The 18,707-nt window shown below is 41.3% G+C and overlaps 1 protein-coding gene across 1 annotated transcript; it reads right to left on the minus strand.

The window, feature by feature from the left end:
• Positions 1-478: 478 nt before the first annotated feature.
• pdgfba (platelet-derived growth factor beta polypeptide a) lies at positions 479-18,195 on the minus strand. The gene is made up of 7 exons (XM_067585357.1): positions 17,297-18,195; positions 8,134-8,236; positions 6,329-6,394; positions 5,975-6,171; positions 3,740-4,883; positions 1,938-2,073; positions 479-1,188 (listed from the first exon to the last, which is right to left on the minus strand). The coding sequence occupies exons 1-6, from the start codon at positions 17,366-17,368 to the stop codon at positions 1,946-1,948; spliced, it is 1,710 nt and encodes a 569-aa protein (XP_067441458.1). The 5' UTR covers positions 17,369-18,195; the 3' UTR covers positions 479-1,188; positions 1,938-1,945.
• Positions 18,196-18,707: the final 512 nt, after the last annotated feature.

Raw genomic sequence — 18,707 nt, forward strand, 5'->3', positions numbered from 1 at the left:
ACATGATGCATGATATATATATACACGAGCATGCACACTCAAACACATATAGAATCTATAAAAGAGACTGAATAACAGGCAGATGACTGTAAACAATTTGTATTTGTTGAACATTTTTATTTTATATTAAAAATAACATTAATTACAGTAACAGTGTACAACCAATAATTATAATCTGCAACAATAATTACACTTGAGAACTGGAGGACTTCATATTGTCCTTTTAAATAAGTTAAGAAATAAAGTTTTGTTTTTTTTTCCCCCAGAAATCATTCTCTAAAAGCATTTATACATACAGTGTTGGCTATAACTGACTCACAGCGGCGATCTCTAAAAGCCAGGTCTTTAAGACTTGTTTTAATGTGGATATTCATAGCATGTTATCTAGGCAGGCATTTGGTTGTTATTCCATTTGATCTGGCAGTAAAACAAAATGAGTAGGTTATCAATATTTTCCAGTACATTAAGCTACAGTACACAGTAGAGCACATTTCTACAGTCAATGTAGTATGATCAGTGAATGGCTACTCCAGTGTTAGATACAGTTAGATTCAGATTTGCAGAATAACAATAATGTTTGGCATTAAGGTCTGAGCTGCACCCTTCAGTTTCCAGTTATCGTCCCAGTGTAGAAATCTAGTTCTCCACGTCTCCAGTTTCATTCTCAAGTCAACTTGATCTCCACATTCAGCCCCTAATTATGACTTTCAAGTCCAAGTCATAATCATGTTCACCAATCAGTAGTTGAGGTGGAAGTCAAAAGAGTTCAAGCAGCCAATCAATGGCCGCCAAAGACACCCCCAGTCTAGCTTTGGGCATCTGATTAACTTCCATCGATCCACAGTAATGGGATTTGTGGTTCATATAGATGAATTCCAGTGTTTAGTGTGGCAAATATCCTCCAGTCCATGGAGTTCATAAGATTACACTTTTATTATATCCATGAAGCTGGACACTCGGCGACAGCCAAACAACATGACGTCCTCATGAGCGGAGCAGAAAAGGTGATTTTCTATGTAGCTGTCTGTTGAAAACAGCGGCAGTGTCCACCAGGTGTGTCGTTTTTTTTTCCAGCTTCCGTCCACAGAGTCAGTCTTCCCACATTCAAGAATCCCATATTTCCAGTATCTGCATATCCCTTTGGAGCAGGTTGTCTGGCCTAAAGCTTTTGGTTAGCTTTACAGCTTCCTATAAGAGAAAGAGAGATTCATTAATATGTTATTGTTCAATTTGACATTAACAAATGAATAAATTCTATAGCCTCTTACATCTTTCCTCAGTCTCTAATTCCTGTACTTCTACCAAATTTCATTATTTTCCCTGTCTTGGTGCATTACCTGTAATGTCTTATTAAAAACCCCAGATTGAATGACTTCTTGACAACTACTGTAAATAGATTTTTCATTTCACCTTCATACTTTTATGCACACAAGAATGTGTGTGTGCATTTTTTGTTTTAAATAGAGGATAGCCACTTTGTAAGAAACTTCACAGAAACAGAAAATTCACAGAAAGAAAAATAAATGTATATGGTTGATGACCAGATTCCCATATTTCTTTGCATTCAGCCTCAGTTTGATGAAAACCTTTTTGTTTCATCCTGCTGTCCAACCTGATCTTAGACTCAGTTTATTATTTCATTGCCCAGGTAAATACTGTAGACAACAGTAAAATCATTCAGGGGTTGGTGAATTTTTTTCTTAGTTTCATCTCACTTGTGATAAAAATTTTAAAAATCATATCTTGACTTCCAGGAAGGTTTGAGGCTCAGCTATTCAGCTACATACCAGTTCCCCTGCAGCTAGTAGAAATTCAAAGCATTAAAGATGCCTTAGCAGGACTGATTTTAACCATCATCCTTGAGATTAAAGTAAACTCCCTCCCCTCTAATTATGCTGCCTAAGGTTACCAAAATTTTCATCCCTCCCTCCTCTCACCTGCAGCTCTACATGATCATTGCCCTGATGGCTGCTTTGCTGATGCGTTTGCGGTGTTTCCTCCTGCGGCGAGGCAAAGCCGGTCGGAACGGGGACTGACGGACTGAGAGTGTCATGGGAGCCACAGTAGAGAGGGCTGGGAGAGACACAGAGAAGGGGACACAGTGAATACAAAAGTAAACACCAAACGAGACAAGACTAAACATGTTAGCCCCAATGAATGCCAATCAGTAATTAACATATCACCTGTTCGGATCCTGATACTGTTCGTGTGAATCACATTTTGACAATCTTGCAACACATCTCACATCATTCCTATATGTTTATTAAAAATCCAATCAGTGCTGTACAAGATTAAGAAACGACAGCACTGATCATTTGTTTAAACAGCTTGAACCATGTTAATGTTCAGTAGGACTGCAACATTATTATACTGCCATGTAAAGTCTTACAGAGGGTGGATGGAGGGCCAAACAAAGCATTTTACTTTAACACCAGCGACTGGGGCTTGTGTCTCGTCTAATAGCGACAGTCCAAAGTACTTTTAGTTGTCTAAAAAACAAATTGCTGGTGCAAATCATTTACAAATGGTGGACCTGGTGTGGATTGTTTTGGAGTACATGTAGAGACTACCTACTTTGTTTTTTAGGTATGAGGACTTGCTATAATCATATTAAGGCCAAAGGACAAAGAACAAAGACAAAGAAAACCAAACAAAAGACCAAATAAAACAAATGAATAACCTGAACGACAATTTCATCATGCTGTCTTCTGTATATAGCACTGGTGAAGAATAAAACACAGGGTGTGGAGCGCCTGTTGTGGCTCTGACTGTACTCTGAAGGGCACCTGATAACCTTGAAGCCTGTGTAACAAAGCCTGCAGGTTTCAGTCAAACATGAAGCAGTGGGAAGTCCAGTTCTCTGAAATGCAGAGCTCTCAGGGGGTCCAGGAAGAATAGCAGGACACATGTGGGCATGTTGTTTAGTCATACATGTACAGTGAGCTGCTTCCTGACTTGGAAACTCTCACACTGATTCTCTCCTACATTAGAAACGGCAATTACAATGTGAGCCCTAACACACAGACACTGGACAGAGATACTGAAGCGTAGTCGTAGTTACCCCTCCTTATATCTGTCCTGCATTATATCTGACAGCAACCCTCGTCATCAACCCTTCATCGATGTCACCTGCAGTCATTGCTGCACAAACATTTCCTCTTAGCTTGGAGCTACAGTAGTGCACTTGCATGTTTTTCTGTTCTGTGGCTCTGAGGGAAGCTTTCTAAAGTCTAAGAAAATGACCCTGATGACGTCATAGTGATGTCATAGTGATGTCATCAGGGTTATCTTGGATTGGGCTTGGAGACCTCAAATGTTTTAACCGAAGGTATTTGTTACAAACTTACGATATGGGTATTTCCAAGTCAGGCAGGTTCTAACAAAAGATGGTATTCAGTTGCATTATGGGAAATGTAGGATACAGTGTTCTTTGAGCTTGATCCGTACTAGTGACTAAAAGTCTGAATATTTCAGCCTCTGCTGCTTCAATTTGAGTGTTCTTTTTTAAAAATCTGTCACTTGTTAGACTCCAAAACAAAACAACACCAAAGTACAGCCCGATGCTGAATCAACTGAGTGCCCCTTTAACAGCTTAAAGGCCCAATCTGTAATTTACTGACCATTAAATTTATAGATATACTTGCAGCGAGAAAGTCACCAAAGACCTTTAAAACCAACTTTAAAACCAACTTTCATCCACACTAACACAGACACACTGTCACACACACCCTCGCAATACCTGTTTTAAATGTGGTTGGCTTTGGTCTTTGCTGAGGATGATGCGGATGAAGATGAGTCTGTGGGTCCGGTTCCCTCTGTACGATCTCCAGAAGTTTCAGACTCCTCTCTTCTTCTGTTAAATGACCATCCCCACTGGTCACTTTAGAGTCTTTTTTCTTTCCCTGATTGGCCAGCTCTGCCCCGGCCGAGTCCCCGCTATTGGTTGAACCACTTTCCTCTCTCTCGTTCCCTTCTTTATGAGTAGTTGTTTCAGTCTCTGTCTGTTTTTGATTTGTGACCTCTGTAATTTTTTGGCTGGTCACTGAGTCTTTCTGTTTGGTGGGTTCAGGAGGGGTGGAGTTTTGTTCTGATTTGGGCGACTGGGTCGGGCTGCTAGGTGGGGAGGCGCTGTCTGATTGGGGAGTATTGAAGCGATAATGCGTCCTCAGCTCTGGGTCCTCCGATCCTCCGTGGTTATATGGCTGTGACGACGGCTGCTGATGGTGCTGTTGGTGATGATGCTGATATTTCTGCTGATGCTGTAACAACTGTTGCTGCCTCTGCGCATGATCAGAATGATGCACTTCACTGCCGCTGTTTGCTACGCTCACACTGCCTTCCTCCTTGCTCCCGTCAAGTCCGCTCCCGTGCCCGACCTGCTGAGTACTTCCCATGATGCTGTGCTCCCCCCTCGCCTCAGATGGCCAGCTGCTGACCGGCCTGAGTGGTCCACCAATTGGCTGCTGCACGTGTGTGGGTGACTGGTGCACCCTAGGCTGCGTCCAGTGAACCAGCTGGGTGTAGCTCCCCTGCTGCCACTGCCTCGCCACCGGCTCGCGCTCCTCGGCACGGTAGTGGTGCTGGTTGTGCTTCAGGTCGTCGTGGCGATGGAGGTCAGCCTTGGAGGCCTGAGTCTTGGGTGGAGCAGGGTGGACAGTGCGTGGGAGGTGGGAGGACGGGGGAGGCTGCTGCGGTGGAGGCGGAGGGGGGTTGGGGTTGCTCTGAACGGAGGTGTGAGGGATGGAAACAGACGAGGAGGAAGAAGATGAAGAAGAAGAGGAAGACGATGAGGAAGATTGACACCTGCAACTGACATGGTCTTCCACTGAGATGATGGCTTTGTCGTAGTGGACTTTCCTGTTTATGTACTGGATCTTATATACCTGGAAAAGAAGCAGATACAAACCGTGAAATTGTTAAACACATGCAAACAAGAAACTCCAACAAACTGTTTTGTTTGACATATGAACTTATAATAGCTGTTTATTTGCAGTGAGGCGTTTTATGCAACACATAGCAAAGCTACCAGATTGGTTGGAAACATTTCCATCCAAGCTAATAACTCCTATGAAATTTGGTGGCTTCATGCCAAGACTTATCACTGCTGTGTAATTTCCTAAAGATAGATATGCCTGCCTACCTGTTCAAAGTTCAAAGTGATATCGTGCATCGATTCAGGTTCTGCATGTCGACCTACAACCTTCTGCAATTCATCACTTGATGCAATAAAATGAAAACTACAACAAAGAGCTTTTTGGAGTCTTTGTGTTCCTCTGACCTGACAGTCCAATATGTCTGAAATATTGATATTTTAATAAGTATATTTTGCTGGTATCAATATACAGTATATCATAATATGATAAATAGATGCTAAAATAAATATGACATTATAAACTGATACTGAAAGCAATTGACTTTGTTACAGCTTGTATCAGACACAACTCATTAATCATTAACTCACCTTGATATGTAAATGATGTAAATATAAAGCTGGAGCTTACCTCAGCATAAAGACTGAAAAGAAGGGGAAACATCTAGCCTGGGTCTGCCCAAAGTTAATAAACTTTGCCTACCAGCACCCCTAAAGCTCACTAATTAACACTTTTTTTTTTTTTTACAAGGCTTTAAAGTGCCTGACTTTTTCTTGCCCAGCAGCATTAACAAATGAGATTGAAAGCTTTGGACAGTCAGGTTAGTTGTTTGTTTGTTTGTTTCCAGTCTTTGTCCTATACGCTAAGCTGGCTCAAGCTACATATTTACCATACAGATATTAGAGTGGTATCAGTCTATCTGTAAGCAAAATGTCAAATACTGCAAATAAACAGGACACATCTGAAAATAAGCATGGTGGACGACTCTAGATAAAGTCTCCAAAGGGGAGCATTTATATTTTGCACACTACATTGCTAATTTCCCCACAGTCATTTCGAAACCATGGAATCATTTTTTTGTGGTCGCTGTATGCACTGTGTACCTGTAGGTATCTGCTCGAGGTGACAGTGGGGACGCACTGCAGCAGCCTGCTGTTGCAGCAGCCAGAACATCGCTGCACCTCCACGCAGAGTGGCCACAGCAAGAAGTTGGCATTACGGCGGTCCAGCATGGACCTCGTCACCTCCATCACCTCTGTCCGAACTTTACACGCCGCCTGCTGGGCTTGTGGCGCCTCCACTGGTAGGAGAGGTGGGGGGAGAAAAAAGAAAATGAGAAGGGGATTTTTTGATAAGAATAGCATAAAAAGTGATAAGAGGCAGATGGTAGAAACAGACGGATAGAAAAAGACACAAAATACAGACAGGAAGAGACACAAATAGATGTGGAAACCTACCAAGACTTCTAGTGTATCGGCCATGGGTGTGGTTTGTGAGAATATCATGCTCGTCTTCTTCCTCTTCTGCAGAAAAAGAGGAGGAAGGAGGGAAGATAGGAAGGGTGAGATATAAAGGGAGAGAAGGAGACAAAACACAAACAGTGAGTTGATAAAAGCCGACTTAATATTTTCAAACTTTTATATTAAACCCGGGCACCATTGAGCCAGCACTTTTCGAGCGATGACAGAAATCTGTAAAACATGTGAGGCTGTTAAGGCAGTTTTTAGCCAAGCTCATTGTTCAATGCACAAAGGAAACCATTTTTTCTCCTCCCCTAAAACAATTAGGCTATTTTCTGCCGCAATTTGTCTCGCCGCTGTCAAGAATACTGTTGAAGAGAGATATGAGTTGATAAATATAGCTCATGTGTAGATGTGTGAGTGTGTGTGTTTGCACTCTCACATATGTTGTCATTTCAGACTGTAGCCCCTTAGTCCTAATTATATCCCTGGTGTAGATTGCTTTTGGTCACAGTGTGTGTGTGTGTGTGTGTGTGTGTGTGTGTGTGTGTGTGTGTGTGTGTGTGTGTGTTATTTGGTTGCCAGTAACCGTAATTAACTGCCTGGTGGAGAAAGAGAACAGTTTCTTATTTTTTCTGAGAAGCTGCTTTCTAAATTTATCTGTGAAATTATCTGTGCGTAAATGTTTTGTAAGACTGATTTCTTTCTTCCTCTTTCATGTGCAAACATGTGACCCATTTAATACTGTTAAAACCAGGGGGCCAATCAGAATCATCATACTGCTTCTGTCTGTCTTAGTTGCACGGTGATAAAAAAAATGCTATGAATGAAAGTGAAATACATGTTAAAAAAACAAACAAAAAAAAACATTATTGCAGGGGAGATCAAAAAAATGGAACTCAAATGGATAAAAACTTCAAATTGAAGAAAGAAAAAAGCAAAAAAGAAAGCAAAAACACAAAAATTGACATTTGGAGGAACAAAATCGGAACTAAAAAACCAAACATGAGATGCATGAAACATGCAACTCAGGCGTTTGCTAAACTTCCCAAAACTCTAAAATCTCACAGGCTTCAGTAAAAAGAAAAGTTAATTCCAGATAAAAACATGCACTTTGAGTCACTTCCTCGTGCCCTGTTTCTGAGCATCCTTCCCTCTCTTGGTTCCTCTCTGTGGTCGCTGTTATGTCACCGTTTTATTTATGCATTATGGTATGATCAAAGGATTGTCTATTAATATATGTATGTGTGACTTGGTTTCTCCGAAGGATAAGATTTAATTAATTTTTCACCCACCGAGCTGCATGCGCATGTGTCTGACTGTGTGTACGAGTTTGTTTGGATGGTGGAGGCATGGGAAGGGTGGAGGGGGGTAGGTCTGTTTCTGTCACACAAATACACAGATTCATATTTCAAAACCTGCAGGAATCCAGTGAAGGAGAACAATGCAGTGACCTTGTGCTGTAAGTTTCTCTCTCTCTCTCTCTCTCTCTCTCTCTGTCTGTGTTTGTCTCAGTTTGTCCAACACACACCAAGCAAGGTCACAGCTGCTCTCTCTCCCTCTCTCTCTCTCTCTCTCTCTCATCAAGCTGGTTCATCAGTTTTGCTGCTGTCTCGAGTAAATATTGCCTTAGCGAGGTGCTTGGCATGAACACTGATACTCTCTCTGTCTCTCTTTTACTGCATTCCTGTGTCTTCAGGCCCCTGTAGACACACCCACACGCTTACCTCCTCCATGTCTGTGTTATTGGTGTGTTTATGTATGTGTGTGTGTGTGTGTGTGTGTGTGGTGGTCATTAGTACCTATTGCATTGGTCTCCTGCTGCAGCAGAAGCTTCAGGTCATCTACAGAAGAGATGGGAGAATTCCTCACCAGGTCGACCAGCGACGTTGGGAGAGGATCGCCCTGTAAAGACACACAAAACAACAGTTGTAATGCGTTCTTAGAAACAATTGTTGTCGCGAGGTATGCCAACTGAAATTCGGATGTTAGTTTGTTTTAAATGCACGAGTTAGGCTCTCAGAAATCCACATTTCTACACCGAATAGGTCATAACAGCCATGAAATGCAGCCATCTTCTGCCTGAATCTCAACATAACCAATAACCAAAAATAACCAGTTATTGCAAGACTTGAAAGGTCATCCGTTCACGAGTTTCAAGGATCCCTGGAGAAAGTGAGAGTGAGAGAAAGGAGACATAATCTAGACAAACAGAAAGAGGTATAGAAAAAGAGAAACAGGCTAATGTATAATATCTCATTCCTTCATCTACAGTCGACACTTGATCCAGTTTCACTTCCTCCTGGAGAGGAAATGATGGTTGTGATTGGTGTTTGTTGCTACTTGTTGTCACTCTCTCCCTGTCTGTTTACCCACAAACACTGTTGTTGCTCCTGGTGTAACAAAGGAAATTAGCCCCCCTCTCTCTTTTCCTCTCTCCCTCTCTCTCTCTCTCTCTCTCATAGACATTCATTTTCTCTAAGCTTTAGCATCACAGCATCAAGAAAAAGTAAATCCCAGAATTGGTCAAGATTGTTCTTAAATTTCAAAGAAAGTTGCGCAATAGTTATTTAGAAATCATCTACATGTTCAAATAACACCGAAACATGTAAAATATTCCTCACGATGTTATGTATGTAATCTAATTATCACTGAAGACAAGAAGATGAATGCGATATTTAATGAAATTTTAATGAATGCCATTCCAGGAAGCCATTATGGATTCAATGTGGCTGTTTTTAAGGAAAGACTCCCGTGGTTTCTTTATCAAGATGAAAGACTGATTACTCAGTGTTCTGTGTCACATTTTGCTTTGGTTGGCTGTAAGTTGATACTATCTCAGAGCAGTTGGAACAACATTTGATACAATCACATGCCAGAAAGATGCCAAAACAAATTAGGGAGTGTTAAGAATATGAGAAGAAAATATTTTAGATAACTCCATGAGATGTCAGGAGAGAAAATGTAAAGATACTCATCTTCTGGCTTCCATCATTAGCTGGTTTTGTAACGATACAAAATGTATGATTGTGGATATACCATGTTTATACTATCTACAAGTAAACACAGTGCCTCCTCTAATGATGTACAGGGCATACTCCTGACATATGGGAATAAAACGGGTCTTAGACCTTATAAACATGGCTGCTCAGAGGAATTACATAACATTGAAATGTTGCACTCTATTGTTGACATGATTTTGCATTCTTCTTGCGTTCTTCTTCTTTGCATTGCTTCTACATTCATTAAAGTCGAACCCAAACCAAACTCTAGCCTCCTTTTCTCTAACATTCAACCCAGGTTTCTGCTTCAGGAACTCACCCTGATGTGATAAAACAAACCGTAGTTACTGTTTATCCTGTGTGGGCTGTGCTGCAGGTTGACCTCAGCTGAACTCAATTCAGACCAGGTTTTTATTCTGACTTTAATCTCTGAGAAGTAAAATCGAGGTATAAAGCAGAGTGTGATGACACGATGGGGGTGAGGATGATATTAAACAGATGCTCTATAACACCTGCATTGAATCCTGTATTTAACAGCCTTGGAGAGCCGCTCGACGATCTACAATAAGAAAAGAAACATCTTTGGTATAATATTTAAAGGACAGTTTCAATGTCTTATGTTGTTACTAATGTTGCAAAAGATTTTACACGCTACAAACGCTACTATTCTGTGAGAAACACTGATACAGCTACATTTTTTGCCATGAAAGTAACAAAAATACCACAGTAGTAATGTAAATTTCTCAAATTTTAGGGGTTTCACCAAACTGTTTATACTCAAGTAACTATGCCTGTAATATATCTGATTGCACTGGCCGATGAAATGATGATAATGATGATAATTCTGTCAAAAACACCCGTCTGAATTTGCTATTCCATCTATCTATCTATCTATCTATCTATCTATCTATCTATCCATCTATATATATATTATATAGAAAATGTACTACATCACAATACATATAGTGTGAGAGAAGATTTTAGCCATATTATATTTAAAAAACATCAATGTTCAGGCCTCTAGATAAATTAAACCCTGGTAGTAAAGACTATGGAACAGACAGTACATGAAGTCCTTAATGGAGGACAATTATAAAAATAATGAGATTTATTTGTTCATATATTGGATGTTTTCCTAATGTCCAACTGACTTATACTGCATTGCTGGCTCCATCAGATCTAGTGTGATTTGACTGATGTCTTTTATTATCTTTTTCCTCCAGTTCAGTTCATTCTCCATCCAGCCATCTCTCTCTCTTTTCCCCTCTCTCTGTCTGCTTTGTGGGCGGCGGCGGCTCAGGACACCTGGATGACTTTCACGAGCCACTGGCTGACCTAGTTAAACAAACACAGGCACACACACACACACACACACTTGCCCCCTCTTTTCCAGTTCACATACAGATGCTTAACCACTTAACTGTCCACCCAATTTGTCCAGTGAACCTCACACACTCTCTCACACACTTACACATGCACACACACTCTTTCTCTCTCTCTCTCTCTCTCACACACACACAAACACACACACACACGCACAAACACAGGCGCAGGCAGTTTTCACTCTAAGTGATAAGCTATCATTACAATGACAGTGTTAATCGCAAACATACATGCTCAAACACACACACATACAGATTAGAGAGTGGAACACACAAGACAGGAAATAGCTCTTCATGGACAAACAACAAACCACTGGTTAAAAAAAGGCCAAACACTGGACAACAAGCTAATAATAGTTTTAGCAATGGAGCTAAATTAACCAGTGTGGATCTGACTCAAAGTTCCTTATTTGCCACACACACAGGCAGGCACGCATACGCACAAAAATAGGACCATCTCGTTTGTTTTTCAGTTTCTATGAGGCCTGTGCATGCCTTTTCTTGTCATTTTTCATATCGTAAACTGCTGCGTGAGCGTGCGGCTGAGCTCCTGGGTCAAGAGGATTGTCTGGAAGGATGGTATGATCTACAAGCAGGTTGTACAGTCACTCAACAAAAACACAACACACACTGCACGGGGCCTCGGAGGAAGCCTGGAAGGCAAAGGGATTGTATGGAATGTTTGAGGAGAAAGGTGAGGTGTAATGGAATGTAATTATGGGGCCGGCTAACTGCGCACGCACACACACACACACACACACACACGCAAACACACACACACATACATACACACAAGATGCAATCAAACAAGCTTGAAAAAGTAAACACACACACACACACACACACACAAAATCACTGAATCAAAAAGTGTATGATGAGTGACTTATAATCAATTGCTGTCACACCACATGCCTTCCTTTAACAGAGATATGGCAAATGGCCAACCTACTGTCACATAAACTCGATAGGCACACAGGACTCGGTGGATACTCTCTCTCTCTCTCTCTCTCTCTCTCTCACACACACACACACACAGATCAGCAGAAAGACCCCCCCCCCCCCCCCCCCCCCCCCCCCCCCTCGGCTGCAGACATGAGGGTACAGATGATGGATGGATAGACGACAGAGAAGGGGAGCAGAAGAAAGAGGAGAGGAGAAAATATATAATAAATAGCAGTTTGAGGGCCGGATAAACTGTTACTACAACCGCATATATTTGATCATCACATTAGCAAGTTACTACAGATCTTATATTAGTATCCTCGAGCAAAGCGGCGAACCCTCAGCAATGCTCTAAAAACCCAAAAGAGTTCTTCTACAGGTGTATCGATAACGATCTGCACTCACAGTAAACGCAACACTAGAGCTGAAATGATTCATCGATTAGTCTTTCAGCATAAATTTATGTCACTTCAAGCAAAAATGACAAGATTCTCTAATTACAGCTTCTAAGTTGTGAGGATTTTTCTGCTTTTCTTTGTCTTCTGACAGTAAACTGAACATCTTTGGTTTGTTGTTCAAACAAAACAAATTAGATGGGATCACGCTGGGCTTTAAACCAGCAGTGCGGAACTTTTACATATAAATGAACGTCCTTGCCAAACGAGTTCACACAGTGCTGATAAAGCCTATCACTGCCAGATAAATCTCTCTGTATTTCACAGTATACAGAGTTTTTAAATCTCATGTCGGGGGCGATATTCTGTTCGGCCGTTAATCATGCGGCTTTTCTAGACTTCACAAATGTTATTGCACCAAATGGACTAAATTCTGATAGTGAAATGAGAAGGGTTGTGTGATGCTCAAAACGATTTATCCACCCTTTTTCCAGCCGCAACGGTGGGTTACGGCCAGTGGTGTACTGGCTATCGTACCGTCAAAACATATCCATATTTGCCGGCCCTTTCTGTGTGCCTGTCATTCAGGGTGTGCATGAGAGCGTGCTGCATGCCTGTGTCAGGCAATCACAGCCGAGCGCCCCCCTATAACACTGTTAGCTGCGTGCTTGCAGCTGCTTCAAAGTAAAAGCCTCCCAGCTGCAAGATGAAATGAGTGCTTTAACTTTGAAGCAGCTGCAGCTGAGTTAGCTTGGAGTGCTGTCTCACTGCTTGATTAAAGGACCAGTGTGTGATTTAGTAGCATCTAGCGGTGAGGTTGCAGATTGCAACCAACTAAATACCCCTCCCTTTCCAAGCAGGTAGGAGAACCTACGGTGGCCGTGAAACTCACGAAAAACACAAAAGGCCCCCTCTAGAGCGTTTGGTTTTTGGTTTGTCCGTTCTGGGCTACTGTAGAAACATGGCGGTGCAACATGGCCGGCTCCGTGGCAGAGGACCAGCTCCCTATGAAGATATAAAGGGCTCCTTCAAAGGCAAAGAAAACATAACAATTCTCATTTTCAGGTGATTATACACTAATTAAAACATACTTATGAGTATTTTATTCCATTTCTGCTGAGTCCGTTCCGCTAGATGCCACTAAATCTTACTCACTGCACTTTTAAAGTTTGTCTAAATTTACTATATATTTGCAGTTGTTATTGTTACTGAGAGTTAGCATTAAAGAAAGTTTACTTTGGGGTCTATTTGCAGCATGTACAAGTGCACAGTCAAATGTACACAATGATTTATCCTATCTCATGTCTTCAATGCAATGTCTAAAAAGTTTGACACAAATTGCATACTTTCTCCTCTTCTACATATTGATTCTAACATCATTTTTTATATCTTTGACCTTTTCTTATTTATTTTTTTAAAACATTTTGTAACTGTGCTATCATCCAACTATCTTATAATACTGTAATACTGCATCACTCAGGGCTTACAAACAAATACTCTTATGTGCCACTGCGCTTTTTCTATCTGACACACATGCACGCACAGAGGCACAACCCCCCAAATACAAACACACACAAAAACACAAGCACATATGTCCACTAACACATGTGCAGCTACAACCAATCACGCACCCAGATGTATACACACACACACACAAATACACACACTGCTACACGGCACACAAAGTCTGTGAAATCCCTGGCAGATTAGTTGTTGTTCTTATGTAAAATGGATCAAGCCAGGCAGCAGCAAATCATCCAAGCTCGCCCGCAGAGACAATAGTCAGCTAACAACCTGTTCAAAAGCCACCAATCAGCTGTGTGTTTGTTTGTGTCGTTGTGAGTGTGTGTTGATGTAACAGTTGTGATTTGAACAGCAGATGATAAAAGAATTAAGGTATGACCTGGTGTGTGTGAGTGTGTATGTGTGTTTACATCTGAGTCCAGTCCTATCTAAATGGATTTAAAAATGAACTGTAACAACTGTGTGTGTATTTGTGTGTGTGTGTTCATGCTTGTGTGTGTGTTTGACAACATATTGTATAAGCAGCCAGGTTTGATTGGATTGTTCATAGAAACAGAAACATCCCAGTAAATGGAAAATGATCTTTTCCACGTAAATAATGATAATATTTTTTTGCAGGTACTTATCATCTCAACCTTAGTGAACCTGTAGTGACTTTGCTGAATAATCCGTGTGTGTGTGACTGTGTGACTGTGTGTGTGTGTGTGACTGTGTGACAGTGCAAACTGAAGTATTTTCCACAGACAGATGTGGCAGACCTAAGACGTCAAAGATGTCTCCATTTTTTCCATCGCTGGACTAAATGTTGTGACAAGATGAGGATTAAAGTGTCACAGAGTCTGAGTTGGACACACGTGTCAACCTGATGCCGTCTTACACTCAGGTCACAAGGCAGCTCAGAGATCATTTAAACATAAAAAGATGTGAGATGCCCACAAAGATGTCAGTGCTACCGTAAGCTGCACTCATCATGCACATGATATGGAGCATGCTAATAGTTTCAGTGATTATCCTCCTATTAAAGAGTAATAGGTTTAACTCCAACGACAGACAGTTTCCACCCAATCACCAAAGTACCCTTCTGCAAGGCATGGAGCCTTTTTCCAATAAAGCTCACTGGAAACTGTGGAGTTTCTGCATCTTATACGATCTGAATTATAATATTCTGAATTGCAAGGGGAGCGCCAATTATCGGCTCCATAAGATGTCAGGATGCTACGTCTTTGATGAAGAGATACTGTGAGAATCCTGCATTATTAACGTGGTATAAAGCGGTAATTAACAAAAGCAGAAAAAGCTAAATGTGCATCAGACAACATGTGTCCAAAAACAAAGGTCAACTGGTTCTGCTTTTGCAAATTGGCATCACATCAATGGGACAGAAAGAGACGTTTATCAAGACACTCAAATGTTCAAACATTAAAACAACAAATCAGCAAAAGCAGAAGTAGGTTGGAGTGGATGGTTGGGTTTAAAAAGTGTGAAACACTACAGACCACAGATCGCATCCAGACCGTCAACATAGAGGTGTCACATCAGAAAATGCCATATAAGTCGGTTTTGGAAGCATAGATGACTGTAGATTAGGGATGTGCAGAGGGACCAGTATCTGTATTTGTATCTGTATTTGTTGAGGCAGCAAAATTATTTGTATTTGTATTTGAATAAAAGTGGAAAGAGAATTAAAAATCCTGTTTTTGTTTTTATTACACTTTTAATTTTAGAAAATTAAAGTGTTACAATAAGTGTTCATGAATAAACTAACTTATGAAGGAGGTCCCCACACCGGGTCTTGAACTGGAGTCTCCCAGATTATGGACAACGGCGCTGACTACTGAGCTAAAACTTCGCCTCATTGCAGACAGACCTCTACCTATTTATACACCCATAACACAGAGACAGCACACCGAAGAACTTTAAAGGTGATTATTGCTTTGCACTTATCATTTATTGCCTGTTTTTTACAACCCAACTTTATGGAAAGGAGAAAGAGAACAACAGGTTATGGAGAGTTACTTGGGAGAGCTCCACATGTGTCAGTAGCTCAGCTTTATGTCCATATTAGGAAATGTGCATTATGTAGCAGATGGATGTGACTCCACTCGTTGAGACCTGCTGATAGATGCAACAGCGGAGCAGAGGAGAGACACTAAGACAGCGATGTAACCAAACTTATTTAAGCATTTTTTTTTCTTCCCGAAAACAAATAATTTTCAAAATATTTGTATAAAACAAATATTCATAAAAAATACACTATTTGTGCTTTGCCAAATAACATATTTTTATTCAGGCACACCCTTACTGTAGATGTGGACAGCTCGCTATGCAACAACATATCACTACTAGGTTTTAGGTCAACTGACAGCTCATCCACATGACAGACAAGTGTTGTGGAGAGCTCAGGAAAAAGTTATATATTTTAGCATTTGAAAAGGTAAATATGTTAAATGTTAAATATACATGTGAAGATGATGTGCTCAAGTATCACCAGCAATGAGCAAAACCCCAGTACTTGCACATCCATTGATACACAAAACCACCAGTTTTTTGCCACATAAAAGACTGTCATAGGGGTAATGTGCAGACTTTTTCTTGTCTACTGTAATGTTTATTTGGCTGTCTGTTTAGTGGCTGCTAGCTAAAGAAACAGGTGTCTGAATAAGGTAACTACTCAAGCAGCACTTGAGGAATGCATGAAAGAGAAAATGATTTCAGCAGTAAAGTGACAACAGGACCTTGGTTTTTTCGTGTGACAGTGACAACAGCAGCTGGGCTGACGGATGGATTTTGGCTCAAGCTTCATACTGTAGGTTATCTCCTGCTGCTGGGCTGCCAGCCAAGGCCCTGCCTCACCCTCTCTCTCTCTCCCTCTCTCTCTATGTCTGTGACTCTTCCATGCAACACTGGCAGAATCACACATGAAAAAGAAACCGCAGAGAGAAACAAGTACCATATACAGCACAAGCTGCAGGAACTGGATAGATTGATGTACAGGCTTTCACACACACACACACACAACAATGCATTGTTTCTCTTTTTTACACTACAGTTAAACTGTTACAGAAAACATTCACCCCACGGTTTATGGAATCACCACTGAAGATGATGATGTATGTTAAATGCTCATCATGCCATATGATTGTCAGTGTCTATGTATCCAGTCAGAACATGAACTCACAACCTTTTGTCCTGTTCAGTTTGTTAGATATCAGTCATTACAGAGCTACTCATTTTCAGGTTAGTGAAAAGATAAAAGCAAGGATCCAGGCAAAGAAATACAACAAGGAGAGATCAACAACCTCTCCATCAAGAGCATTTGGGTGGTAACTTAATGGCCCCATATAATGATCTTCCTGTGTGAGTCCCCCTTAAAAATAAGGCTGTACCAAAGATGTAACCACCCTTATTAAAAGCCAAATGGAGTTGACACAGATATACGTCTGTTTAAATTCCTGGCTATGAATCAAAATTGTCAAAAGTTACCTTTCAAGAGCGTAAAAATGTATTGCTGATACTTAACTATATATTTTGGGGGTCTCATAGTGATTACCACATCTCTATTTACCACAACATAATTAATTATTTTAGCCTAAAATCTGTCACTGAGTAGGCCTACAACTCTGCATTTGTGTATGATAGCAATCCATGTTAGTTTGGTTAGTTTATCCCCCCTCCCCAATGGAGGTCAAAATATGCCCACCGGTACATCACCGGTCTTACCTCAGCGCTGCCGAGCCGCAGACGGGCCGCTGAGAGCGCAGCCAGCAGCTGCAGCAGGACCCAGGACCTCATGTTGCCGCCCAGCCTGAGGAGCCGCAAGCGACCGGCTGGGCATTTAGCACCTCGGTGTCCAATCCCCCGGCTGCACCGAGCCTCGTCCCGGTGTTGTGAGCCGCCCGCCTGTGTAAAGCACGCACTGTTATATATCCCAAATGTGTCACTGCCTATGAGCGCCGCTTGTCCAAATGTTTGCTCACGCTGACTCACACGCAGGCTAGACGTCTGACTCTATCCATACCCGTGTTTTGAAAACTCTCAAAGGGAGACGTCAAGGGTACTCTAGGACAGGTGCGTAATGCAGGGTGTTATGATACACGAAAGCTACAGCCGCTCAGTTCCTATTATATCAGTCTGCTGTGTAAGAGACAGTACCAATAAGCTCCAGCTGCGAATCCAAAAAATGTCTCCAAATGTATAAAAAAAAAATGACATGTGCCAAAGTGCTCGATGCGTCCACTCTCCAGTCAAAGCTCAAAGATGATCAGACTCCGAGCTCCCGTCTTAAAATCGCTTTTAAATTGTTCAATAATGCAGCAGTCTCCTCATAAGTGACACCCCTCATCTCCAAAGATCCGTGCGTAAAAGTTGGTTCACCTTCGAACGCGTAATTCTCTGAACGCTCCGCTGCAAAAGTCAGATTATTCTCACTACAGCGCGATTCACTTGACTGCAAATATGGATCTTATCTAAGCGTGTCTCTCTTTTATTGCGCCTCCCTGTATATTTGTCACAGTCTATCGGCCTCTCTGTTCCCTCTCTTGGTGTTTCTCCGTTCTCAGTCCCGCTGGATCAGGTTGTTCTCGCTTCACGCGCTTCTCCTCTCTGGCTGCGTCTCGAGCGGTGAGCAGCTTTTCCAAATAGCAGCAGGGCCTCCCTCCTGAAGTTTAGTGCGTCAAGTCAGACAGAAGCAAACACAACCACATCGGAAACGTGGCGATTCGCTTTCAAAATAAAATAATGTAATAGACTAGTAAAAGTGTAACTTGTGGCAAGAAAATAGATATGTATGATAAATAAAGACTACTGATGATGATACGAACAATAATTATACTAGATGGACATAATTTAAATCTTTACATAAGAGAAAAAAGTGCTGTAAAAATAGCTCTGAATACAAATTGTGAAAATACTGTTGTATGTGTGAAAGGGCAATAATGATACTTCATTTCATCACCTACTGCTCCTCAGATATTTGAATATGTGTTTCAGTAATGACATTGACAATCCAAGCGATTATGGAGTTTTACTTTGAAAATTCGTGACCGGAAGTCTAGATTCATATGTGTATAACTTTACTCTGGTCCTCAAGTTTGCTTCAGGGGCCCTTTCCTCACCTCATGAAGGCTGGGTT

The sequence above is a fragment of the Thunnus thynnus genome, chromosome 3 (genome assembly GCF_963924715.1).
Source record: "Thunnus thynnus chromosome 3, fThuThy2.1, whole genome shotgun sequence".
Classification (NCBI taxonomy): Eukaryota; Metazoa; Chordata; class Actinopteri; order Scombriformes; family Scombridae; genus Thunnus; species Thunnus thynnus.

Coding starts and splice junctions, on each gene's coding strand:
- pdgfba (XM_067585357.1), bottom strand. CDS start 17,368: ATGAGGTCCTGGGTCCTGCTGCAGCTGCTGGCTGCGCTCTCAGCGGCC. Junction 4,884..5,974: donor CCTCGAGCAGATACCTACAG/GTACACAGTGCA, acceptor CTTCTTTTCCAG/GTATATAAGATCCAGTACAT. Junction 2,074..3,739: donor GCCAACCACATTTAAAACAG/GTATTGCGAGGG, acceptor TGTCTCTCCCAG/CCCTCTCTACTGTGGCTCCC.